Genomic DNA, 27,962 nt, shown 5'->3' on the forward strand with positions numbered 1-27,962 from the left:
CACTGGGAATCTGTGGGCTGGAATACAGGTGACGACTGGGGATATAGGCCACAGAGTGCCCTGAACAAGAAAGACAAATATGGAGAGTCATTACTTAGCAGATTGACCTTATTCAAAGGGGAAGCACTCAATCCAACAGGAAGCGTAGAAGTGCCCCAGCTGGTAGTTTTGACCCTCATGTATATATAGATGCCATAGGGGTCCCAAGGGGTGTTCCGGATTAGTTTAAAGCAAGAGACCAAGTAGCTGCAGGTTTTTTTTTTACTATAAGTCACAATAAGTGCTTATTGATTTGTGCAAAAATTATAGCGTCTACAAAATAGGGGGTAGTTTTATGGCATTTTTCTAAAAAATTTTTTTTACTAGAATGGCAGTGATTTTTATCATGACTGCGACATTATGGCAGACACTTTTGACGCTATTTTGGGACCATTCACATTTATACAGCGATCAGTGCTATAAAAATGCACTGATTACTGTATAACATGTGACTGGCAGTGAAGGGGTTAACCACTAGGGGGCTAGGAAGGGATTAAGTGTGTCCTAGGGATGTGTTCTAACTGTGGGGGTGGGGATTACTGTGACATCACTGATCGCCGCTCCTGATGAGAGGGAGTAGACGATCAGTGTCCTGTCACTAGGCGGAACGGGGAGATGCCTTGTTTACACTGGCCTCTCCCCATTCTGCCGCTCTGTGACCCAATCGTGGGACACCGGCGGACATAGAGTCCATGGGTCCCGTGGGCATGGAGCTTGCGGCAGGGGCAAAATTCAAAGTAGCGTATGTAGCGCCCTGCTCCTGATGACCAGGCACTATGTTTAAATTTAGTGGGTGTCTGAGCTGGTAGCTAGCTCAGACTCTGATGATTAAGGCCAAATCAGCCTTTGTTCCGGCTATGGCTGTGCTTGGAGGGTTTTCCCATTGTTTGCTTGTAGGTGGCGTTACCACCACAGGCCAATGTTGGAACACAGGCAGGCCAGAGTGTATTGGGTGTTTTTCCCTGGGAACAGCCCAGTGGGAGTGGTCTCCCAGCTGGGAAAGAATACTTAAGGGGCAGACCCCATTTTCTCTTTGCATCGTGGCCCTCCTGGGTCGAGGTATGTGATGGTCCATTTTCGGCCCGAGGCTGCAATTCCACCAGGTAGGACCAGTTGTCTTGACTGGGGCCTGCACTTTGAAGATGATCCTGTGCTGTCTGTCCTGCGGGAGGAAGCCACTCAATGGAGGAAACCTGGGGAGAACCAAGCCGAAGGCTGGTATCTTGGGAGAGGCCTCGTAACTTTATTGGAGGACGCATCGTATTCTATGATACCTTACAGTGTTGCCGGGTCAGATTAAAGGTTCTAAACTGTACGGCTGGAAATACAGGTAATTCTGTGGCAGAGGATTCTGGAACAGTTTATTCTACTTTCAAAGAAGGTCTGTGGCAGAGACTTTATTCCTTTTTTTTTTGTCCCTGCATCATCCCGGCTGCTAGGCCAGTGAGAGGGGCCTATGCGGGTGAGCAATATCCACTCTGAGGAAAGTGGCGAGTGTGACTTTTGAAACTAAGACCCTGTACACACGATTGAACATGTCTGCTGAAACTGGTCCGCAGACCAGTTTCAGCGGACTGATCCGACCGTGTGTACAGCCTAGCAGACAGGTTTTTCCAGCAGACAAGATTTAAAGCTTGTAGGCTGGAAACCCGTCCGTCCGACATGTCCGCTGGTTAGTACACCTAACCAGCGGACAGATATCTCCCGCATGCGTCGAATGGATTCGACGCATGCGTGGAAGTATTGTACTTCCTGGTTTGGTAACGTGGCGGCGTCAACGTCACCGCCACGTCACCACGCTGTCTGTCCGTGGGGATTTCGGTTTGATGGTGTGTACAGCCATCAGACCGAAAATCTCCCAGCGGACCGTTTTCATCGGACATGTTCGATGGTGTGTACAAGGCCTTAGAAGTTCCCCAGTGCTCTGCATTGTGTGCCTGAACCTTCCTCTGACCCTCCATCCCTCTACCTATACAAGTCTGTGTGAAATAAAACCTGACAGAAAAGGGATTTACAACTTGTGTGGACATTGAAGTTTTAGACTCTCATCTCCTAGACAACAAAGAGCAAGGTAACGTGCAAGGCCCAAATTTAAACCAGCAGCTCCTACGAGGGTAGTGCTACATGTAAATATACTTACTTTGCATAGCCTCATCATTCTGCCGACGTATATATGCACAGGAGCTGGCCAGGAACCGGTTAAAGGTAACCATTCTCACCTGTGATATGCTTGCTTGTAATTAGTGTGTATAAAAGGTCAATGCGTTTCTGGACTCCTGACAGACCCTTGCATCTTTCATCCAGTGCTACACTGACGTTTCTGGATTCCAGTCATGGGGAAAGTAAAAGAATTGTCAAAGGATCTGTGTGAAAAGGTAGTTGAACTGTATAAAACAGGAAAGGGATATAAAAAATATATCCAAGGAATGGAGAATACCAAGCAGCAGTGTTTAAACTCTAATCAAGAAGTGGAAAATTAGGGTTTCTGTTGGTCTACCTGACTGTGCTTTGGTTTCAACTAAAATTTCAACCAGGATAGATGTTTGAGATGCAAAGAAAAACCCACAAATAACTTCAGGTGAAATACAGGACTCTGAAAACATGTGGTGTGGCTGTTTCAAGATGCACAATAAGGAGGCACTTGAAGAAAGATGGGCTGCATGGTCGAGTCGCCAGAAGACAGACATTACTATGCAAATGCCACAAAGTATCCTGCTTACAATACGCCAAACAGCACAGAGGCAAGCGTCAAACCTTCTGGCACAAAGTCATTTGGAGTGATGAGACCAAAATTGAGCTTTTTGGCCACAACCATAAAACGATACATTGAGAGGCGTCAACGAGGCCTATGATGAAAAGGTACACTGTTCCTGCTGTAAAACACAGAGATGGACCGCTGATGTTTTAGGGATGTGCGAGCTACAAAGGCACAGGGAAGTTGGTCAAAATTGATGGCAAGATGAATGCAGTATGTTATAAAAACAAAAACACTGGAGGAAAATTTTCATTCATCAGCCAGGAAGCTGCGAATTGGACATTCTAACATGACAAGGATCCAAAACACAAGGCCAAGTCAACCTGTCATTGGCTACAGCAAAATAAAGGTTCTGGAGTGGCCATCTCAGTCTCCTGAACTCAATGTCATTGAGCCACTCTGGGGAGATCTCAAACATGCAATTCATGCAAGACAGCCCAAGAATTTACAGGAACCGGAGGATTTTTGCCAAGAGGAATGGGCAGCTTTACCATCTGAGAAAGAGACTTCAAGCACTCATTGATGTTAAAGGGGGCAATAAACCGTATTAAGAACTGGGGTTTGTAAACTTTTGATCAGGGTCCTTTGGGTAGTTTCTGTTGCCATTATGATTTAAAAAGTAAACACAGTTGATTGATAATAAATGGCTTCAGCCAAAAACACTAACCATGAGCAAAAAAATGTTTACGTTATTCATATTCTCTGAAAAATAGCCAAGAAATCATAAATTATGCCAGGGTATGTAAACTTATGAGTACAACTGTATTGCACAGTAAAAGCAAAAAAGTGTGGGCAAAACTTTAGTATCAGTTACCTATAAGCTAGTGTGCCCCATTGGTGGGTGCTGCTGTCGTATATGAAGACTGACGTGATGACACCGCTAAAATTCAGGGCTGGAGCACAGATTATATTGCTTGCTACGCAGCTTCTTCACTGAAAAACATCTTGAATTCTTTTCAAAGAATTTATGGGGTACACCTTGTCCAATCACAGAATGCCTCATTTTATTTGAAAAATAAAACTTTTCTGAATGAATGTGCCACACACACCGAGCAACCTGCTTAGAGCCGACATCAGAGGCCAACTATTTATTAGCAAGCACCAGTGAGGTGCCTTTTTTGGTACCCATGGCCGAATTTCAGTTGTACCCCCCCCCCCCCCAAAGCCAACAGCCCTGCATGCACTTAGTGACAGGCACAGCCAGGGACATCTTTAATATTAGATTGGATCCATGACAAACATTTTATTGGGCCCCCCCCCCCCATGCAATTTCACTCCCCGACCTTTACACTGGACAGTCACCCAGCTGCCGCCCAGAGGAGGCACATCGCCCGGAGGGAGTGTGCCTATCATGGTGAGGGGGTCAGGTTCAGAAGAGGAGATATGGGACACAGTTGTAGTGCCTACCATGAACTCCAATGGCAATTCTTGATGTGGAGAGAATCTGATGTGAATAGATTGACACTAATTGCCAATCCCTTGGCAGCAACTCAATGCATTTAAGCATCTAGACGTGGTGAAGATGACTTTCTGAAGTTCAAACCGAGCATCAGAATGTGGCATGGTTGTTTGTGCCAGACAGGCTCGTCTGAGTATAAAAAAAAAAAACAAAAAAAAAACAAACACACACCCCTCTGCTAATCTTCTGGGATTTCCACACCATCTCTAGGGTTTTCAGAGCATGGTCCAATCGAAAAAAATATATAAATCCAGTGAGTGGCAAGTGTGGGGATAAAAATGCCTTGTTGATGTAGTGCCCCCTTACTTTCAGTATGGGCACTACGCTAAAGTTAGTGGGGAATGGGAGATTTACTTTGCTCCCATTCACAATTTATTTAAATTAGGACTTCTGTCATTCCAGAAATGTCCACTGGGTCAATCTGTACTCCAGGGATACAGTACCATCCCTGGCAGGCAGTTGGCGCTAGAGGGGTTCTGGCAGAGCAAGTTTTCCCCAGCAGCCAATTAGAGAAGTTTCTCCCTCGCAAGGCATGCTGGGGAAGGGTATATCTGTGACAGGTGTCATGTGTTCTAAAATCTTCGCGGGGTCCTGGTTCCAGGTGCAGCATCCACCTTCAGGGTGCGGGCATCCATGGACCCCGCCGGCGCAGCCCACCTGGCCAAAATTCCAGGCTACACAGAACCTCATCTGGAGGTAAAAGGGGACCCCAGTGCCTTACTGGGTTCCCGATTCTACTGAGGATCCCAGGCTGGGTGCCATTTCGATTGGGGGGGGGGGGGGTCGGCTTGAGGAGAACCCGGAGGCAGGTTGTCCAACAGGGCTTGAACGAACCAATCGGGGGATCTGGTGACCGGAATGCTGACAGGCATGTTTTGCCGTCATCCGGTGACCTATGCAGACATCTACTGGGAGGATTCGCTCCATTCGACCATTTAGCTCACTTAAAGTAATTGGCCTGTGGCAGAGGCTCTAGAGCCAGGTCTGTGAGCGACCTGTTCCTCACAGAAATCCAAGGTGACATCTCGGCTGCCAGGCTTGTGAGAGGGGTCTGTCCGGGGGCACTTCACCCACTCCAGCTAGAGTGGCGACGAATCGCAATCTGATACCATTGAGAGCAGGACTGCTCTGTTCATATCCAGGCCTGATACCGCAAGGTTCTCCCTTTCTCTTCATCAGCCTTTCTCTTTCTAATTGGTGTTGATGTTGGCCATGAAATAAAGCATTGGAAAAACCTTTATTCACTGTCTGGACATTCGCTCACTGCCTTGTTTCTACAACTGCACCCCTAGACAACACCAGGGTACCTTAATATGCCGATCCCAAAAACAAATCAGCGGCTCCTTCGGGGGTAGCGCTACATTGATTTCAGAGAATTGGCAGACTAGTTTGAGATGATACAAAGGCAACAGCAACTCATTACAACCAAGGTATGCAGAATACCATCTCTGAACGCACAACACATTGAACTTGATGGGCTACAGCAGCAGAAGACCACACCAGGTGCCACTCCTGTCAGCTAAGAACAGGAAACTGAAGCTACAATTTTCACAGGCTCACTGAAATTGAATAGAAGATTGGAACAACAACTCAGACCAGGTAACGATTTAAGCTGCAACATTCAGATGGTAGGGTCAGAATTTGGCATAAGCATGGCTCTGCCTTGCATCAACAGATGAGGCTGGTGGTGTAATGGTGTGGGGGATATTGTCTTGGCACATTTTGGGCCTTTTAGTACCAATTGAGTATTGTTAAACACCACAACCTGAGTATTGCTACTGACCATGTCCACCCCTTTATGGCTACAGTGTACCCATTTTCTGATGACTACTTCCAGCAGTATAATGCAAAGCTCCAAACTGGTTTGTTGAAGACAATGAGTTCACTGTACTGCAATGACCTCCAGTCACCAGGTCTCAATCCAATAGAGCACCTTTGAGATGTAGTGGAACAGAAGATTCGTATCTTGGACGTGCAGCTGACAAATTAGCAGCAACTGCAGGATGCCATCATGTCAAAATGGACCAAGATCAGAGGAATCTAACATCTTGTTGACTATGCCACAAAGAATGAAGGCAGTTCTGAAGGCAAAAAGGGGGTCCACCCAAGTACTGATAAGGTGGCTGGTGAGTAGAAAAATCCAGGATTTTCTTGAAGGTGCTGCAGGGGTGGAAAGGCAGGGTATGCGCGCACACACACACACACACTAAAAAGGAGTAGCTATAGACATGTTTGTGTCCCCCCCCCCCCCTCTAAAAAAAAAAAAGCTGATTTTTTTTGGAACTGCATTTATTTTGTTTGCCAAATTATGCTTTGCCAAGCACAGCTTAATACAAGTGCCAACACACAATTGAAGATACCTTAAAAATGGATACAAATACTCTGCGAATGATGGTCTTCATACATAAAGTGCAGCATTTACTGGGTGTTTATGGGGGTCATTTACGAAAGGCAAATCCAAGTGTACTTGCAGTGCAAGTGCAGTCACTGTATATCTAAAGGGGTGGACATGCAAGAATTTTTTTTTTTTTTTTAGCTTGCACATGATTGGATGATAAAAATCATCAGAGCTCTCCCCCTCAGATCTACAGCGACTGCACTTCCAAGTGCACTTGTAGTACAGAGTGGATTTGCCTTTAGTAAATGAACCCAATTGTGTTGCCTGTAATTAGCAGTCAAACTTCCATGGTGCCAACTGAAAGCCAAAAGTGTTTACTCCCATCACCATTTTACAGTATCTTGCATCAATTCTCTTGTAGTTTGGAAGCAGTCGTATTAATCTTGAACTCCTTCTGGCTTTTCATAAAATTTGCCATCCAGTTTAGCAGCTGAGTTTTGAAGCTGGCATGTACCCAGCCTCACCAAGCATTCTTAGAGTTACACGACCATTGTAATGAATGACAAGTTCAGTGATGCTGCCATGATTTAGATCCATGCGTAGCCAAGCTTCAGGAGGCAGCTGAAGAGCCCTATGGGAAAGAAGAAAGTTGTAATTTTCTAATGAGAATACACGAAGCAAACTATTTAACCACTATTGGTTTAGGCAGATTGATCTGCAGCAGAGCACATATTATGGACAGACATGCATAGTAAAAAAATAAATAAATAGCCATTTATTAGGATTTTAGTTTAATTGTTGAGTTTATTCTTTGTTGTGCTGCACTTTTGTTTTTTTAGTGACCATAGACCCAGAAGGGACCTTTTTTTACATAAATCCATGTGGCATATACCCAGATACATAAATAGATGGCAGTACCAGTTTAACTTTATGCTTAGCTGAATACAAACCCAAGCACTATAAATCCTACTTTCACCACACCTGTATTTAAAAGACAACATGGTCTTGGACACATTAGAGATCTGAACACCTGCCTAGGTATCATTGAACAACATGCATCTGTCGCTCATTTTGAAAGTTAGAGTGTTCTAACAGAACACTATAAAATGATCCCATTTGGTATCAGTAGGATTCAATTTGACATAGATCCCAGAGAATTCCAAAACCACCACTTTGAGTGTCCATCCACACTTGTGCATCTTACATCAACCTCACTGTGCGACTTTGTAGCGCACAAACACAATGATCACATTGGTTCAGTCGTAACAAAGTCACTAGATATGTGCAGAGCAGAAAAATTCCAAATTTTCAGAACAATTTGAAATTGATTGCACAATTTGAATTCTATGCGAATAGCTGTAAAGGAGAGGGTCAGAGAGCATGGGCCTCAACATGGTGCTTTGGATCACTTGACCCCCCCCCCCTCCTATATTGTAAGCTCCAACGAGCAGGGCCCTGATTCCTCTGAATTGAATTGCAACTGTACCATCTGCCCTCATGTTGTAAAGTGTTGGACAACCCTGGATGCCCAGTGGTGGTGGGGTTTGCGGGCAGGAGAGGGCCTCATTGTAAATCACAAAACAAAAAACCCACCCCAAAAACTAGGTACTCCCACTTATTTACATGGGGACCCCCGACAACTACCAGCCAGGGTTGTGGGGAAATAGGCCCTTGTCCCCATCATGTGCTTTGCAGCACAAGCTAGGCTGCATGCTTGGAAAAGGTCTGGTATGGATTTTGGGAGGGATCCCCACACGTTTCCCCCTCATTTTTCATTGCTGCCATTTTCACAAGTTGCACATATATCATGCAGGTGTGACTTTGAGGGTTTACATTGACGTCTATGGCCCTCAAGTTGCAAGAAAGTGGAATTAAAGTAGTGCAGTACCTACTTTAAAGTCACACAGCTATGAACAGTACTCCTTGGGAAACATGGGGAGGTCCTTTTGTCTGTTAACTAACTTGTTTGCATTCAACTCTAGCAGATCCTAAGGGCTGTACAGGTCTGTAGTCTGGGGAGCCGACAGGAGGGATCTGCTAGAGCAGAGTTTGAAGCGTTGGAAAGATTTCTGCGCAAATACCATGTGACATAAAATGATGCAACAAACACCATCTCTAGGGTGTCTGCTAATAATGTGTACCGTATTTTCCGGCGTATAAGACGACCTTTTGCATGTAAAATAATGCCCCAAAGGTCAGAGGCCGTCTTATACGTCAGGTACCTGTCTGTCAGACAGCAGCCATCCATTATTCAAAAGCCGCGCCTCCTCAGACTGTTCCGTGATAGGCGGAACACCAATTTTCCCAGCAGAGCCTCTGTTCAGTGTTCCGCCTATCACGGATACCTTCTCATCCTCGGCCGAGAGGACATCCATGATAGGCGGAACACTGAACAGAGGCTCTGCTGGGAAAATTAGTGTTCCACCTATCACAGATCAGCCGGAGGAGGCATGGCTTTTGAATAATGGATGGCCGCCGTCTGACATACTCTGCAAACAGGAGAAGGTAGGGAGATCATGGAGGCAGGGAATGGAATGGTACAGGGAGGTCGGCAATGGCACAGTAAGGCATGTATGATGGCACAGTGAGGCGTCGTCTTATACGGTGAGTATATCCCAAAACCAACATTTTAGCTGGAAAATTAGGGGGGGGGTGTCATCTTATACGCCGGCAAATATTTTTATGTATAAATATTCTAGCAAAAAAGTTTACATGTAGGAGAGAAGTGTCAGCATTGGCCTGGGTGGCAAGGGGTTAATTACCATAAGAAATATACAATTATACTTTAAGGGAATTTACTATATTTTTAAAAACTACTCAAGCAGGTGGCTTAAAACAGACAAATTACTGAAGTTTGAACTTCCAACCAGCAATTTCACAGTACATAGATAAATTAGGTTATAATACAATTTAGCACGACACACACCCCTTTTCAACAGCAGCAGATTCTCATTCTTGCCTCTAAACTGAGAAAACATGGGATTGTGGGTAAACCTTATACCCATAAACCCATGTTTTTTCCTTGTAGTTAAGAGGGCTGGATGGGAGCATTTGTCTTATACACATGCCCCCTTCTATGACACTGCAGTGAGAGGAGTGCCTCAACTGCAGCATTTTTTTTGGACAGCTTGGGCCAATGGTACTTTACCATTAGTCCAAGATGTCAGAGGCACTGGGCTCAATGGACAAGTGCGGCACTGAGCTCATCCTCAGTCTGCTGCAGAGTGCCAGCTTGTATTTAAACTGGCCTCTCTGCAAGTACACATTCTGACAGTCTATGCAAGGAGCCCCTTATCTCTGAAACCATAGGTTGTAGGAGCCAACATTTTTTGGCTCGTGGTCAGGTAGGCCTTAAACTACCTATCTGACCCCAGGTCGCAGAGCTACTAACCAGTGGGGAGGGGAGGAAAGTTAAAAAAAAAAAAAAAAAAAAATTAGGGGAGTGGCCTGCTGGGAGAACCTATATATTTGGTTGGAGTCAGATGACCAGTATTCTAGGCCACCTGGATGGACACGTGTTGCATTGCCTGGACTGCTTGGTCAGAGTTTAGGCCTATCCAGAAGCAAGAGAGCAGTGCAGGGTTGGTATTGCAGTTCAGCCAGAAGTGACAGTTCTACCGGCCAGAGAACCTGTCATGGTTGGAGGCAGAGGGGGAAGCGGTCACCACTAAGGGACCAACCACCTTCTTACCAGGGATCTGTGAGTAGCTGAAGTACCAAAGCAGAATTCTCACCAATCGGTGAAGAATCTGTAAACTTCAGCGAGTGTCAAGCCAGGGACCCAGCCAGCGGAGGAGACTCTTGCATAGCAGCCTTGTGTGTGAAGCCAGGGACCAAGCAGGCCAGTGGGGTGAAGCATCTTGTGTGCCAGAGAAGCAGGGCGACGCTAGAGGAAGATACTACAGTGAATATTGGAGCTCACAGGATTCAGTGGCAGTGAATCATCTAGTCAAGCGAGAGACTGGGAGCGCAGTGGACTGAAGAATTACAAGAAGTGATAGTGGAAGTGAAAGAACTGCTACACTTTGCGTTAGAAACTTAGATAAAATGCTGAACTTCTTTTCCAGAGGTTCCTGGTAACACCAATTCATCAGGATGTCTGCCTGCAGAGGACGATCATCAAATCTGGCTCACTGAACTGAGGGAATTGCCGTAGTCAACAGGCATGGCTTGCCTTACAGAAGTCTGAGTTGGTTTGAAGTGCTTTCAGAGCTGACTGCATCTTCTCCATTTTCTCCTGGGGAAGAAATATCCTCTGTTTCAATGAATCCATTTCCTACCCCAGAAACTGTACCAGATTGGACTTCTGAAGGTTGAGAAACCAACCCAGACCCCTTTAGGTGTGCTTGGGTTATTTGCAGATTGCCTTCTACTTGATCCTTTCAGTCGGAAAACAGTAGTAGGTCGTCCAAGTAAGGTACTATTGGAAGCCCCCTCAGCCTCAGGGACTGCAAAGCTTCTGCCACCACTTTCTTGAACTCTCTGGGGAGGAGGAAAGGCCAAAGAGCAGAGCTGGGAACTGCAGGTGCCAAACCTCACCACCCCCCCTCAGATTGACTGCAAGTCGCAGAAATTTCTGTGATGGGGTTGCTATTGGTATATAGAGATGGGCATCTCTTGGGTTGATGGATGCCATGTAGCATCTGGGGGTGAGTGAATTCCTCACGGAGAACATTTTATCCATTCAGAATGTTCAGATTGAGAATCAGGCAAAACTTTCCTGATGGTTTTTTGACCAGAAAAATGTGAGTAAATCTTTTGGTACCTGGGAAATGACACCCTGTTGCATCAGTTCTTCTAGAAGAGACTTCATAGCCACGGCCTTCTACCAATCCTTTGGGAGGTTCGCAATGTAAAATGGGGCGGGGTGTGTGATATTAATTATAATCTGAAAATTCTAGATATTCTTGGTTGATTAAACCCAGGACGAATGGACTTCTTGTTGCTTCTTTCCAAGTCGGTAGAAAGTCCTGTAGTCTCCCTCCTACTGGGAGATGGACATTTTTTTTTAGGGTTTGCTCAGGAGGTCTAAAGAGCACACCCCTCTTCCTCTGAGGCTTCCAGGGCCTTTTCCGTATCTGGTCTCTTTCCTTATTGGCTTGTTGAAAAGGACAAAAATTCTCTTTGCTGCCCCACTCTGTGGGAAAGCTTTTTTATACGCTGTCCTATTAAGGACAGTCTCTAGTTCCGGCCCGAACATTAGGTCTCCTGAAAAGGGAATTCCACACAGCTTTACCTTGGAAGCAAAGTCCCCTGACCAGGTCTTTAGCCAGAGTGCCCTCCTAGCTGAGTTAACTAGCGTTGAGGATCTGGCCAACATCCTAATGGATTCTGCCATATAATTGACTGCTTTCAGCAGGCTAGGGAAGGATTCCAACAGATCTTTCCTGGAGGTACCTGCTACCACATAGCTTTTAATTTGATCTAGCCAACACTCCATGTTTCTAGCCACAGCTGCATGGGCATCACCAGGGTGGGGCCTGAGGGGGGCCACGTTTATCCCCCCCCCCCCCAAGTTAAGTACTGGAGTGTCCATTTTATCAATAACCAAAACAATGGCCACCGCCCAGCGGCTGTCCGAGTATCCGCCCACAGCTCTGAAATCCTGACTTACTATTGTCAGTCGTCAGGTGACGTTGTGCGAGACGGACGCCGCATGGGAGTTGTAGTCTGCAGCGCCAACATGCTCTACTTGCCCACCAGTGCCTCTTGCCACAGGAAAGACTGGTCACTTTGTTTAAAGGAAGGTTTAACCAGCATAAAAGTATTTATGTTACCTTCATGAGAGCTCTTATCTTTGAACTGTTGTGCGGCACCACCAGCTATTTCAGATATATAAAAGATAAATTTTCTTGCAATAACAATTATATTTTATATATCTGAAATAGCTGGTGGTGCCGCACAACAGTTCAAAGATAAGAGCTCTCATCGAGGTAACAGACAGACAGACTACTTAACTAATATTAGAAAAACATATCAAGATTAGATTTGTTAGTCCATTGAAATCTCTGAACAAGATGAAGTAATATTGACTAAATAGTTAAAGAGATATATTTTTTTTTTTATACACACACACACACACACACACACACACACACACACAAAAGATTTTCTGTAAATCCTGTTACTGGTATATGTAACAGTTTACTACTGCAGTGAGATACTTCTAGAAGGTAATACAAATCTGCAAAATTAAAGAAAAATAAGTTTGTGCATGAATATGAGGCCTATAAATTTAATGGGAGATAGAACCTGATGAACCTCAGCAGATGAGTGCCTCAATCGTATGTTAGAAATATTTTTCTCAGTTTAATGCTTTGTGTGCATTATCAGGTATATTTCATATTTGTGCGCATTGTCAGGAAGATTTCATATTTGTGTGTTTGATGAAAGGGACTCTCTAGCTTCCTTCTCGGAAGTACGCCAAGGCATTTTTTTTGCAACTTGATAAAAGTCTGCAGTTGGACTGAAATGTTGACGCTCAAGTGTATTGTATGTTGCACAAATAAAACAAAGGTTAATTTGTAACAAGACCTCTGGAGTGCATTCTATTCTTGATTTATTTTATTCTTTTAAATACGCGTGTCCTGTAGGGAGGAACCACTGATCTCAGGTGTGCCATCCTGGAAGATGACTAGAGAAAATGTACAAGGAAATTGTATAGTGTATGGCCAGTCTTAGCTGGATAGAAGTACATTGTCAGAACTGTGACCAATTTATTGCATAATGCTGTCCAGCAGTTATAGTGTAAAGTATAAGGTCTTCATGGAAGGCCAGTGTAAACAGACTGCAATGATCACTTACTATGTGCGATTACACCAAAGCAAACAGACTTCACAAGCAGGGCCGGACTTACCATTCGGCTTGACTGGGCTCAAGCCCATGGGCCCCGCCCAATAGGGGGCCCCCTTTTTTTTTTTTAGGGGTCAGGAGGTCCCCAGGGGGCCGGAGGCCCAGACGGCAACCCCCCTTTTTTATTAAAAAAATGATATATATATATATATATATATATATATATATATATATATATATATATATATATATATATATATATATATATATAAAATAAATTTTTTTTTTCTTTTTTTTTTTTTTTTACAGAGGTCCCCGGGGCCCTTTATTTATTTTTATAAATGTTTTTTTTATTTTTGTTTATATTTTTTTATTTTTTATTAAAAGGCCCAGAGGCCCCAGGGCCCCAGATGGCAACCTCTCTTTTTTGTATGTATTTTTTATAAATGTTTATTTTTATTTATTTATTTTTTTATTAAAGGGCCCAGAGGTACCCAGGGCCCCAGATGGCTACCCCCTTTTTTTTATATATACAGTACAGACCAAAAGTTTGGACACACCTTCTCATTCAAAGAGTTTTCTTTATTTTTAGGACTATGAAAATTGTAGATTCACACTGAAGGCATCAAAACTATGAATTAACACATGTGGAATTATACATAACAAAAAAGTGTGAAACAACTGAAAATATATTTCATATTCTAGGTTCTTCAAAGTAGCCACCTTTTGCTTTGATTACTGCTTGGCACACTCTTGGCATTCTCTTGATGAGCTTCAAGAGGTAGTCACCTGGCACAGCACCCCATCACTCTCCTTCTTGGTCAAATAGCCCTTACACAGCCTGGAAGTGTGTTTGGGGTCATTGTCCTGTTGAAAAATAAATGATGGTCCAACTAAACGCAAACCGGATGGAATAGCATGCCGCTGCAAGATGCTGTGGTAGCCATGCTGGTTCAGTATGCCTTCAATTTTGATTAAATCCCCAACAGTGTCACCAGCAAAGCACCCCCACACCATCACACCTCCTCCTCCATGCTTCACGGTGGGAACCAGGCATGTAGAGTCCATCCGTTCACCTTTTCTGCGTCGCACAAAGACACAGGGGTTGGAACCAAAGATCTCAAGTTTGGACTCATCAGACCAAAGCACAGATTTCCACTGGTCTAATGTCCATTCCTTGTGTTCTTTAGCCCAAACAAGTCTCTTCTGCTTGTTGCCTTTCTTTAGCAGTGGTTTCCAAGCAGATATTCTACCATGAAGGCCTGATTCACACAGTCTCCTCTTACCAGTTCTAGAGATGTGTCTGCTGCAAAAGGTGGAAGAACCTAGAATATGAAATATATTTTCAGTTGTTTCACACTTTTTTGTTCTGTATAATTCCACATGTGTTCATTCATAGTTTTGATGCCTTCAGTGTGAATCTACAATTTTCATAGTCATGAAAATAAAGAAAACTCTTTGAATGAGAAGGTGTGTCCAAACTTTTGGTCTGTACTGTATATATATATTTCTCAATTTTTTCTTTTTTTGTAAAGCCCCCCCCCCCTTCTCAATTTGCGGCAGCCCCCCCGCTTCTCAATTTCAGGCGGCAGCCCCCCCCCACCCCCGGTTCTCTGCTCCAGGGGGCCCATGCCTTAAGCTGTGTAAGGGGTAGAGTTGCCACCTTTTCTTCAAGCCAAACCCGACCACTTTAGCGGCACAGGGCACATTTTTTCCCGTAGCATACACAATAGGATTATAAAAGACCTGGGGCAGCTTTGGGTGCCTCAAGGAGAGTGGTAATGCAGCGCGCTGCGGCAAACAGTGGGTGTGGCCAAACTGCTCTTGCTGACATCATGGCTCCCCCTCAGTGATGCCAAACCTGCCCCCAGACAGCGGCCCGCATCTCCCGAATGGCAACAGATTTTTGTGTGACTACCTCAGTTACTTGGGGAGCCACAGCCCAGTCTAAATAATGTGTCCGGGTTTCAGGCAGACTGAAACCCGGACACAAGATCCCAAACCCGAACTGTCCGGGTGATTCCTGGACAGGTGGCAACCCTAGTAAGGGGCCCCAAAATTCCTGATGGCGGCCCTGCACATACCTCCCAACACGCACGGATTCTGCGGGACTTTCCCGCACAGACAGCTTCTTCCCGCAGTCCCGGGAAAGGGTTAATTTTCCCGCACTGCAAGAGGAGGCAGCACGGAAGCAGGAGGAACCGGAGCGGTGTGTGGAGGACTGTGGCTGCTGAAGGGAAGAAAGCCGACAGCCGGGCTAATGACAGTCTGTGGCCCCGGCTGTCGGCACAGGTGAGAGGCACTCCCCCCCCCCCCCCCCCCCCCCCCCCCAACAACTGCAAAACCCCCCCAGGAGGAATGCTTTAATGCGCCCCCCCCCCCGCTCAGCATCTTCGACCCCCCCCCCCCCCAATTCTCGGCTCCAGGGGTCCCCTTCAACACTCAGGCCCAGGGGCCCCCACCACCCTAAGTCCTGCCCTGTTCACAAGCATCTTCACATACAATATAGAATATTTGTTTGCCATGTTTTTGCAAGAATGTAAAGGAGATTCCCTTACCTGCAGACAAGGTAGCGGATAACGTTATCATGGCAAACTATGATCTCATAGCTTTCGTCTTTCTGTTCATAGTCAGCACGGTGAATGTAGCTTCTAAAAGCAGATTCTATACGTGGTCCATCTTTAAAATACTAGGTGAGAAATTTCCAGATCAGAGTAAGCATTTAGCAAATAAGTAAGCCATGTTAGGAACAAAGTAGCACAAGCTAGTTCAAATTCTCAAGTGTATAATGCCTAAAAGGGTAGTCTCTCTCCTTAGGTCCCTTTCACACTTGTCCTGCTACTTGGGACTGCAAAGTGGCATGACAAGTCATTCCCCCATGATTTCCAATGACAAACATTCATATTATTACGACTTCAAAGTAGTCCCTGCTCTACTTGGTCCCACTTTGATGAATTACACAGGCATTCCCTCAAACCGTGGCAAAATTGCGTGACTTTAAAGTCGCATTAGTGTGAAAGGGGCCTTGGCTAATGCAAGCGACACCTAGCTGGCTGTAATTCCACTGAAGCTTCAGCATTGCACCTACCTAGAGTGGGAGTCTTGTCAAATGTAGAAAGACAATCGAGGCTCACAGTAGTCACAGAACAGCAAAAGTGGGACCAAGAAAGGTCATACCTCAAAGACAAAGCAAGCCAATAGCCACACGCAAGAGACCAATTCTTTTGAAGGAAAGTGCCATCTTGCTCTCAAAATGAAGTGGTTCTTTAAGCTACAGATGATACCGTTACAGGTCTATAGCTTCACAGTTCTGCACTGAGGCATTAGCTTTTAACATGCCAAACACTCATCTTTACATTTGCTTGCTTCAGGTTGTCTACATGAAAAGAGTTCCTGACTCAAAGCTTACAAGTCCATAATGACAGGCACTGAAATTCAATGCAGAGATTTAAGGCTCACCAAAACATCTGGTTTCCAGTCAGAACTTGGATCTGGTCTAATGGGCGCCCCTTCTCTTAGCAAGTCAGAACCAGTTTGTGTCACACCTGTGAAAGCCAAGATTGTGATACATTTAGTACACATTAAATGCATATTAGTGTACAGACTGGCTACCAGCAAAACCCAAATCTGGTGCATGTATGCACACAATCATTTCCATCAATCACTTGATATGTGTAGGGCAGCTGTACTAGAGTGTGGTTAAAGTGGTCGTAAAGTCAGAATAACTTGCATCCCCTCCCATTTTATCAAGATCTAAAGTACTGTGTCCACTTTTTACAATTCTAATCCTAAATACCTTCTCAGCACCGGTGTGATGTCACATAACCTTGCTCTGCTCTCCTTTGCCAATCTAAGGAACACAGAGTGAGGAGCCGAGATAACCCTCTACTTCAGCCAGCAGATGAAGGTCACGTGATCTCAGTGTTGTGAGAAGGCATTTAGGATAAAAAAAAAAAAAAAAATGTACTTTAGTCCTTGATAAAATAAAGGGGATGACAGCTATTTATGGATGTAATTTTCAAGCCACAGGGAAGATTGCCCTCACACAGGCTTTGGAACTGACAGGCCGGGAAGAGGGAGAGACTCAGCAGGATGATTGAGGCACATAAACTGACCATGGTATCATGGATCAGCGTGCAGAAACAGGCAGGATCAACCAGGTATTTTACATCATACAATGGGACAAATTTAACATGCTTTAAAAAGGAACAGGATGTTTTTTTTCTTCCAAAAAGTCCTTCCACACAGCACCCCCCCCAATCTTTGCTACATTCTTATACGGCAACAGTTCTCCAGGCCCAACCTCACACCCCCAAAACATTTTTCGCTCAGTGGTTAGGGCCTTAGCAATAAGTAGCAGACTGGTATATCCCTATACCCAGAGGATATTCAATTTCTATATACAGGCTAATTGTTAGAGAGCCGTGAACATCCCTAAATTCACAGCCAATTGTGCTGCTTCACAATCAGCTCACAGAAGCTTCACTAGCTTCTGTAAGCCGATTCTTATGAAACATAGAAAAAGGTATCCCATTTATAGAGTGGCCAAGAAGCTGTTTTTGTAAAATAGATCTCAAAGAGGAATATAAATGGTATACAGGAAAATCTGAAGTGTCTTATAAATTATGGAATTTCTTGGGGGCCTTAGCAGGAGATCTCTCCGCTGAGTCCCCCTCTTCTCACTGAGCGGGGAGGGGCTTGTGCAGCGCCGCTGTCTCCTCTGGAGAGATCTGATGAAAACGGACAGCGTGTCTGTTTTCATCCGATATGGACGGATGGGGACTCATCCCCATCTGTCCGATTTTGGTAGATCGGATGTCAGCGGACATGTCTCCGCTGACATCTGACACTCCATAGGACTGCATGGAGCGGCCATTCAGGTCCACCGTCAAAATGGACAGGCGGACCTGAAGGGTCCGACCGTGTGAAAGGGGCCTTAATGTTCAGAATTAGCAGAAGTTCCCAAGAAACAAACACTGCATGCACAAACATCCACCTTCAAGTAGTGGTCAACAAAGGTTGGTCAGTGGGCACCACCATCCAGAGGGGAGGCACTGGTAAGAAGTGACACAATTGGGTATCAGCCTTCCCCAGACACATCTAGGAGAGGCAAGCCAGACCTACCCATTACGTGTACAGAAGGGTTCTTGTGGGTAGAAGCAGACATCAGAAAAGGATCTGCCAACCACATGCAGAGCCTCAAAAATGTGGGACAAAAACCCATCCACCATAGTGGAGGCAGTCTTCACAAATGAAGTCAGAACATGTCTCCTATGGACAATAAAACAAATTGAAGAGGTCAGAAAGACTCCTGTGATGCACCAGAAGAACTTGTCTTTATACAGGCGTGGGAAGGAGATCTGGGTATAAAGTTCTCAGAGAAACAGAAAAATAAGATATTCTTATTCACGCATAAGGCGTCAATAGCATTCAGATATCAGGAGGGGGGTTTTAAAGTTTTGACAAGGTGGTATAGGACACCAACATTGTTAAATCGGATTTTCCCTCAAGTCTCAAACATTTGCTGGAGATGTCACAAAGAAGAAGGCACTATGATACACATCTTTTGGGGTTGTCAAAAACGAAAAGAATTTGGGAAAATGGTCTCGGATACAACCCGTGAAATTACTGGGGTGAATCTCGGAGACAGACCATCAGCATTTCTATTATATGACATCCCACTATCTGTGGAAAAATATAAGCAGTCCCTGTTAAGGCATTTGATTACGGCAGCAAAGTCCTGTATACCAATACTATGGAAGAGTACAGCACTTCCAACAAGGACACAATGGCTTAGTAGAATAACAGAGATTCAGCTGATGGAAAATCTCACTATGGGGCTGAGGGAGCGAGAGGAGGAGTACCGGAGGACCTGGACTCCATATATTGAATACAGGGAACAGAATCCTTGAGGGGGGGGGGGGGGGAGAGGAGAGGAATAATCTTTTTTTTTTTCCCTTGCGAGGGATTGGGGAGGGGAATGAGGGGGAAATATTACTCCCTTTGGGTGGAATGCTCCTCTGTGGGGGCGAGGTCGGGGGAGGCAAGACCACGCAAGGGGTAGTATTGGTGTAAGGGAGAGTTGAGAGGGTGAAAACAAAGAAAGAAGAAAGGTATATAAGGACCAAGAGATGTTTAGTTGATGTGAAATATGGATGTTAAGGTATATATGATGCAAAAGAGATTGTTTTTTGATTGTGAAAAAAAAATATTATACATTAAAGAATAAAAAAAAAAAAAAAAAAAAAAGAAGAAAGACTCCTGTAACCCTTCAGCTTATGCTGTGCCTGGAGAAACCGCTATCATTCTGAGACAGCTGAGGAAAACAAACCATGGTATTTGTAGCCAAGCATGATGCAAAACGAACATGGGAAAAAAATAAAATAAAATAAAAAATCAGTTTTTTTAAATTGTGCCAATCCAGTCATTTCACTTTATACTTACCCTGAAGATGCCGGCCAATTATTTCTGAGGTTTCTTTGGCCCTTTGCAGTGTAGAGTAGGTCATATCCGTGTACGTGTAGCCCAAATTAGCAAGGCGCTGACCAGTTAAATTAGCCTGCTCACGACCTACAGCATGAAGAAAATGCAGTAAGAAGTGTATGAGGGACCTGTTGGGCAAGTATGAAATCCTGTAGCCAAGTTAATACAATACATTATAACAAAGTCAACCTCAAATCTTGAGATAAGCAGCCTCTGTTCTGAAAGCATTACTTATATATAGAAGTCCTAGCTTTCCCAGGACCTCACTGAAGGCCGTTGACCGTAACCTAGCACTGTAGGCATCTTGCATTTAAATGGTCTGCTTTACAACCATACTCAGTCACTGTCCTCTCTGCTGCTCAAGTGCAGGACCAGGTCAGTCAAAAGCTGAACTGCAGCCATCTAATCTAGCTGTTCACAAAATGGCTCCTGGCAAGCTGCAAATCTGCAAGGTGGTATTACATGCACAGGTCTCGGATGTGCCATGTTAATGGATAAACAAATTATGCTAGTGACTGGGTTTTCAAACTCAGACAAGTTTGAAAATACAGGGGGCAGACTTTCCTCTGCCAGGGAAAAAAAAAAAATGGAAATTGCAAGTTTTTTTAGTTACCAAGGCACAAGAATTCATGGTTAATACACAAGGAAAAGCCCTTTTTCTTGGCTCTCTGCTGGCAAGGTAAGGCTAGATCAACTTACCAGAACTAGAGCAGGGGAGAAGCAAGCATAGTGGGATTCAACCCAGTACCTCAGCAGCAACTTCCCCCTGTTCAAGCTTAAAGGCTGACTGGTCCTACAGGCTCAAAGCCAAGATCCTATAGATCAAGGGTAGACAACCTGGGCCCCTCCAGCTGTTGCAGAACTATAAGTCCCATCATGCCTCTAGGAGTAATTTTAACTTCCAGCCTTGCAATGTCTCATGGGAAATATAGTTCCACAACAGCTGGAGGGCCCCAGGTTGCCTACCCCTGCTATAGATCTATTGGCAGTCTGCACACCAAGGACACTCACCTGCCTATAGTATGTGCTGAAAGTAAAACCCTCCTTCAGACCCAAACAAGTAAAAAAAAAAAAAAAAAAAAAAAAAAGGGACTGGTTTAAAACCAGTCAAGTGGCAACCCCAATTAAAATACAATGTTAAGGATTAAGACCACACACACTTCTTTAACATGGAGAGGCCATAGGCTCAACAACTAGTGCTGAAAGTAGATCCAAACTAAACCTACCAAGTGGTGTTAGAACTTTTTCAGAGTCAGTTTCACCAGCCACATTGTACTGTCCGTGGCGAACAAGGAAGATGGTACGTCTGGCCCTTGCTTTATATTTTTTTAGTTTCCATTTCAAGTCCTCTTTATTGCCGTTCAGGTCAGTTAAATTGATCAGAGACCTTGGTTCACGTCTAAAAAATATATGTTAATGGTTCAGTTTGTGCAGAACATACAATAATTCACTTGTAGGCAGACGTTTCAATGTCTAACAGACAATCTTGGGATAGATCTGGTAAAATAACACACTACATGACAAAGATATAGGCCCAAGGCTGGCTTAAATCACACTGATTGTCAGATTTTAACACAATGCCTCTTCTCTCAACTTGGACATTTTAACAGGGACAGAAACTTGCAAATGCTTTTCATGGCTCCAGCCTGTGTTCTTACAAGGACAGAGCACTATTCTTTTGCTAAGGGCCATACATGCACTCTGTCGGCTTGTACAAGTTCAGTGGTTGCTGCAGTAAAAAGCTTGCAATGGGCATGGGCAATAAAATGGGTATACGCGCTAATATTAACTAAAGTGGTAGACGGTGTCCAGCAAAAAGTGTAAAACCTATCCAGGTAAACATATGTAGCGCCCCCCTACTTTCAGTACGGGCGCTACCCAAAAGTTAGTGGGGAATGGGAGGCTTAGTTTTACTCCCATTCACAAATTATGGAAATTTAGGCTGCTGTTCATTCCAGAATCTGTCCTGTAGGTCAGTCTGCGCTCCAGGGGTGCATTGACACCCCTGGGCGGCAGTTGGCGCTAGAGGGATTCTGGCAGACCCACCTGCTCCCAGCAGCCAGAGGAGTCTTCCCTCGTTGGGCATGCTGGGGGGGGGGGGAATATATCTAGGGCAGCCGCTTTTGGTGGGTCCTGTTTTGCGGGGCCCGAGTTCCAGGTGCGGTACCCACCTTCAGGGTACGCGCATCCATGGGCCCCGCCACCGTGTCCTGCCATGCTGAGGCCGGGTACCAATGCGGAGCCTCTTCCTACTATTGAAAGGGGCCCCAGCGACTTGCTGGGTCCCTACCTTCTGCTGAGAGGATCCTAAGCTGGGAGCTGTGCGATGGGGGATTGGCCCGGGAGAACCTAGAAACAGAGGTTGTCCAGGAGGCCCAGACGAACCATCGGGGATCCGGTCACCACACCGCATGACAGGTATGCTCAAGCTGTCAGTGGGTGACATTGATTGAACTGACTGGGAGGATTTGCTCAAACTGTTTATCACAAATCCAAAATTATCCAGCCTGTGGCAGAGGCCCTGAGTCAGGCCTGTGGCAGAGGTCAGTTTCCTCCCAGTGATTTATAAGTGACGCTCCGGCTGCCAGGCCTGAGATAGCTGTCTGTCCGGGGGCACTTTACCCACCTGGATTGGGGTGGCGACAAATTGAGCTACACTATTGCTGAGAGCAGGCTTGTTCTCCCTCTCTGAATATCCAAGGCCTGATACTAAAAGTTCCTCTGCGCTCATCAACCTTCTCTATTGCTCTTTGCTCACACTCACAGAAATCACCCCTAGACCAAGTCAAGAAGGTAACTTAGAAAGCCGGTCCCAAAACTAATCAGCGGCTCCTTCGGGGGCGAGCGCTACACATACACATATGAACCAGTGAAATAAACTTAAAGTGTCAAAGACAATATGTATATTGGATACAAATAGTCCCAATACAAATGGTGCAAAAACACATGCAGCACACCCCCTAAGGGAGAACCGGTTCACAGAAATGACTTGAAATAGGAATACTGAATAGGCTGAAAGATTCCTGTGTAATTCCTATGGCTGTCTCAGGCACACGTGTACGATCTTCTGACCAGCACAGCTTGTGAGAAACAGAGGGGAGAAAAGACAAAACTCATGGTGCAATATTGTATGCCCAAGCAGAAGACAGAATAGGCTGTATGTGTGTACACTCACGAATCCGCGGATAAGAGAAAACTTGTAATGCCGCTCAGATTGATGATCTCCTCATACGGATACACACAGGGCCGGCCCTACCATGGGACCAGCGGGTCCCATGGTACCAGGCGGCACTTCAAGGGGGCGGCAAATTGCCGCCCGCCAGCTCCGCTTCCCGCTCCACTGTCTGGGAAACAATTGCAGCGGCTCCGGAGCTAGGCCGAAGCCGCGGCCTTTCCTAATGTTATGGCCGCGGCTTCGGCCTAGCTCCGGAGCCGCGGCCATCTTGGTACACCCCACGGCGGCCCTCCTCTGTTTACACCCACAGAGGAGGAGCCCGCACTCGTGAAACACACCGCTGGGGGTATCTGTACTACTTGGGGGGGGGGGGGGGGGTGTGTGTGTGTGTGTGTGTCTGTCTGTACTACCTGAGGGGGTGTGTGTGTGTGTGTGTGTGTGTGTGTGTGTGTGTGTGTGTGTGTGTGTGTGTGTGTGTGTGTGTGTGTGTGTGTGGTGTTTTTTTCTGCACCGGTGACACCAACCCTACTGACGCCACTGCAGTGGGGGAGATGTGGATATTACAGTGGGGGAGAATTTTTTTATTTATTTTTTGCCGATCCGAAAAATGATCCGAGGAACGATCCGAACCGTGAGTTTTTTTATCCGTTGCACCGCTAACAGATGGGGAAGATGGCGATCGCCGCAAGCACCCCCCCCCCCAGGAGACAGACGGGGAAGGAGCCGCTGGAAAGATCAAAGCAGGTGAAGAAGGAGACAGACTGGCATGGAAGGTACTGTACTGTTTAAAACATACACAGACCCATCTGCAGACAGAGACTAGGACAGGGCAAGGGATCTCTCCCCCCCCTCTGGCAGGAAAGGGGTTAAATGTGTTCCCTGGGAGGCGTTTCCAACTGGGGGGGGGTGGGACTGACTGGAGGAGGAGAGAGATCTCTGTTCCGAATCACTAGGAACATCACATCTATCTCTCCTCCCCTGTCAGAATGGGGATCTGTCTGTTTACATTGACAGCTCCCCGTTCTGGCTCTCTGTGGAGCGATCGCGGGTGGCCGACTGACATTGCGGCCGCTGGCCACGCACAGGTCCTTTTATGCTCCTCCATACATGCATTGAGCCCTGACACATTCTTTTACACATGTATAGGGCCATGACAGGTCCTCCTTATACATGTATAGTGCCATGACAGGTCTGTAGTGGCCATGTAGGTGTAGTTATGATATAAAATAATGGATGTGGGGGCATTTTGGTGGGCGTGATTTTTTATTTTTTTGGGGGGGGGGGGGGCAGCATTTGATTCTTGGTACCAGGCAGCACAATGTCTTGGGCCGGCACTGGATACACATTCGTCGATCCCGTCACTTGGCTCCTCCTTCACTTTCTCTTATTCGCGGATTCGTGAGTGTACACACATACAGCCTAGTCTGTCTTCTGCTTGGGCATACAATATTGCACCATGAGTTTTGTCTTTTCTCCCCTCTGTTTCTCACAAGCTGTGCTGGTCAGAAGATCCCAGGGGTGGACTGACAACTCATGGGGCCCCGGGCAATAGAAGATCTGGGCTTAGAGATGGCCACCACGCCAGGAGGCAGTGCAGAGGCGGGTTAGCTAAAATCTCAGGATTTTCACATCAAAAGCATGTCGGTTTCGGACATATCAGGGACAGATGTAAAAAAACAAAAAAATAGATTTTTACATACTGTCCCTGGTTTTACTGAGCCTGGCAACCCTGATGGGGCCCCCTAGTGGCATGGGGCCCTCGGGCAGTGCCCGAGTGACTCAATGGTCAGTCCGCCCCTGGAAGATCCTACACGTGTGCGCCTGAGACAGCCATAGGAATTACACAGGAATCTTTCAGCCTATTCAGCATTCCTATTTCAAGTCATTTCTGTGAACCGTTTCTCCCTTCCTAGGGGGTGTGCTGCACGTGTTTTTGCACCATTTGTATCCAATATACATATCATATTGTCTTTGACACATTGGGCCAGATCCACAAAAACGGGCATATATTTAAGCCGCCGTAAATCAGAGTGGCTCCTAGGGTATCCACAAAGAACTTGCTCCCATATGCGGGCCGGCGTAATGTAAATGTGCCGGCGTAAGCTCGCGTAATTCAAAGTAGGCGTGTTGTATGGTAATCTGTAGGGTTGTCCCGATACTAGTATCGGGACCGATACGAGTATTTGCGCTAGTACTTGTACTCGCGCAAATACTCCCGATGCCTGGTAGAATACTTTTTTTTTTTTCGAGTGTGGGTGGAGAGCGGAGCAGAGCAGTCCTCGTATGGGGGAGAGGAAAGCTGCTGCCTTAGACAAAGCCAAGTCAATCCCCCCCTCTGCTGCCGACATCTAGTTACTATGCGCTGGGGGAACACAACAGCTGTCATTTGCATTTGAATAGCTGTGTGTTCCCCCGCCGTCATGTATAGCCCCTCCCCCTTGCCATGGCACTTTGATAGACAGGTCATAGTAACTAGATGTCGGCAGCGGCGGGGGGGATTGACGTGGCTTTGTCTTAGGGGACACAAGGCTGCATTAGGGACATGGCTGAATTTAGGGACACGGCTGACACAAGGCTGCATTAGGGACATGGCTGAATTTAAAAAAGGAGTATCGGTATTGGCGAGTACATGAAAAAAAAAAGTATCGGTACTTGTACTCGGTCCTAAAAAAGTGGTATCGGGACAACCCTAGTAATCTGGTATGACCCCACGTAATTGACGCTTTTTGCGAACGGCGCATGCGCCGTCCGTGGACGTATCCCAGTGCACATGCGCGAAATCACGTCGCAAATAGTCAATGCTTTCGACGTGAACGGAACTTACGCAAAGCCCTATTTGCGAACGATTGACGGAAAATTTTTACGCTGTCCCGATGTCCATACCCAACATTGCGTACACCTCAGAGGCAGGGGCAACGTTACGCCGAAAAAAGCCTTACGTAAAAAAAATGTGCCGGACGTACGTTTGAGAATCGGCGTATCTAGCTAATTTGCATACTCTACGCGGAAATCAACGGAAGCGCCACCTAGCAGCCAGCGTAAATATGCACTGAAGATCCGAAGGCGTACTAACAGGTACGTCAGTCGGATCTAGCCCACATTCAGGCGTATCTTGTTTTGTGGATACAAAACAAAGCTACGACGGCGCATCGCAGAACTTACGCGGCGTATCAATAGATACGCCGCCGTAAGTTCTTTGTGGATCTGGCCCTTTATGTTTATTTCACTGGTTCATACGTGTATGTTTACCTGGATAGGTTTTACACTTTTTGCTGGACACGGTCTACCACTTTAGTTAATATTAGCGCGTATACCCATTTTATTCACATATTAATTGGTTTAGTTCACCGTTCTATATGCAGCAAGTATTATTTGGTTATGGTTGTTCTTTTATTTTTCTTATATATTTGTATGTAATAGCGCTGTAGTATTTCACTTATTACAATGCACATGGGCAGGCCTCATTGAGGAAGGCAATGACCCCTTCTGTAAGGATAGAGGGCACATTACAATGGCTGGTTGTCTTAGTAAGCAGACAGGGTGGAGCCATGAAGGGCACTGGTTCAGCTGAGAACAGGCTACATGCATGTTAGGAAGAATAAAAAAAAAAAAAAAAAAAAAAAAAAAGGCATGGTTTATATTAGGGCTATTGCACATAGTGACTGCATAGAGAACCAACACTTTATAAGACATCTTAGGCTGTCCATACATTATACAATTTTCTTTTAGATTTACAAGGACCACACATTTTAAAAAGGTCAAACTTAAACAGTTTTAATTTGAGTGAAATCAGTCAGGCCCTTGCACTACATTGCGGAAGCTAAAGCGAAGGGAAATGGAACAGCATTGTATAATGCATGTCCAGTCTAAAGCCTCAAACACACAATAGGACTTCCATTGGACTTTTCCATGGATTTTGGTACGAATGGGCATTGGCCGTGAACTTGCTCCGCATACACACAGCAGAACATTTTCAGCCAACTTTTACCAAATCACGTGGTTTTTCAGCCCTTTAACACCACCCTTTGGGCAACTTCTGCTATTGTTGGCCGATCTTTAGCATTTGTTCAGAGCATGCATATTTGTATTTTGGAATTAAGTCCGATGGACTTGTGTACACATGAGCGGATTATCCGCCAGACATTTGTTGCCAAAAAGTTTGAGAGTATTCACAGCGAACAATGGTCCGATGGAGAAAGAAAAAAAAAAAAAAAAAAAACCCAAAGCAATGGTCTGATGAAGCATACACACGGTCGGATTGTCCAAACAAACACATCTACATTTGTTGTCAAAAAGTCCAAACACACACACACACACACACACACACACACACACACACACACTTCTGTGAAGCAAGAGACAATAAAACCTAAAACTAAATATAAAAAAAAAAAAAAAACACCACACACACACTTTTCCTTTAGTGATACTTTAACCCTTGCTGAAATAAGTCACATCTATTATGTGAAGAACTCACCGGTCCCAGTTGGAGTCCCAATGCCTGGTAAAGGCTGGTGGCCATGACACAGCACTTACACTTGAGTCTTCCTCACTGTGCTTCACAGCCCCTGCAGCAAAAAGTGCTGCTCCACCAGCCAGGACAGCCCTGCGCAGGAACATGGTAACTGCTCAACAAAGTTGGCAATACAACCACTCAGAAGAAGTGAGTCTGCAATCCTTATATAGTGAGGCACTTGGGGAGGAGTCTGTCTGCAGGATTATATAGTGAGAGGGTGCAGGTTTTTGGGAGTGGCAATAAGCAACACCTAAAGCTGCCTTAAAGGGAATGGTCACTGAAAGATGTAAGGAGACCATTGCTGGTCTTCTACTGGAAAAGTTAGTTCTGCTATCTCTGACCTTCAAGGCATATTCCATGTTCTCCACAAAAAGTGAATATTTGTATCAACATTAATAAAAAATA

General features: G+C 45.5%; 1 protein-coding gene across 1 annotated transcript; it reads right to left on the minus strand.

Moving 5' to 3' along the window:
* Positions 1-6,838: 6,838 nt before the first annotated feature.
* LOC120935769 (serine/threonine-protein phosphatase PGAM5, mitochondrial-like) lies at positions 6,839-27,737 on the minus strand. The gene is made up of 6 exons (XM_040347828.1): positions 27,519-27,737; positions 21,093-21,265; positions 19,828-19,953; positions 16,843-16,928; positions 15,942-16,072; positions 6,839-7,222 (listed from the first exon to the last, which is right to left on the minus strand). The coding sequence occupies exons 1-6, from the start codon at positions 27,659-27,661 to the stop codon at positions 7,075-7,077; spliced, it is 807 nt and encodes a 268-aa protein (XP_040203762.1). The 5' UTR covers positions 27,662-27,737; the 3' UTR covers positions 6,839-7,074.
* Between the last annotated feature and the right edge of the window lie 225 nt (positions 27,738-27,962).

The sequence above is a fragment of the Rana temporaria genome, chromosome 1, assembly GCF_905171775.1.
Source record: "Rana temporaria chromosome 1, aRanTem1.1, whole genome shotgun sequence".
Taxonomy (NCBI): Eukaryota; Metazoa; Chordata; class Amphibia; order Anura; family Ranidae; genus Rana; species Rana temporaria.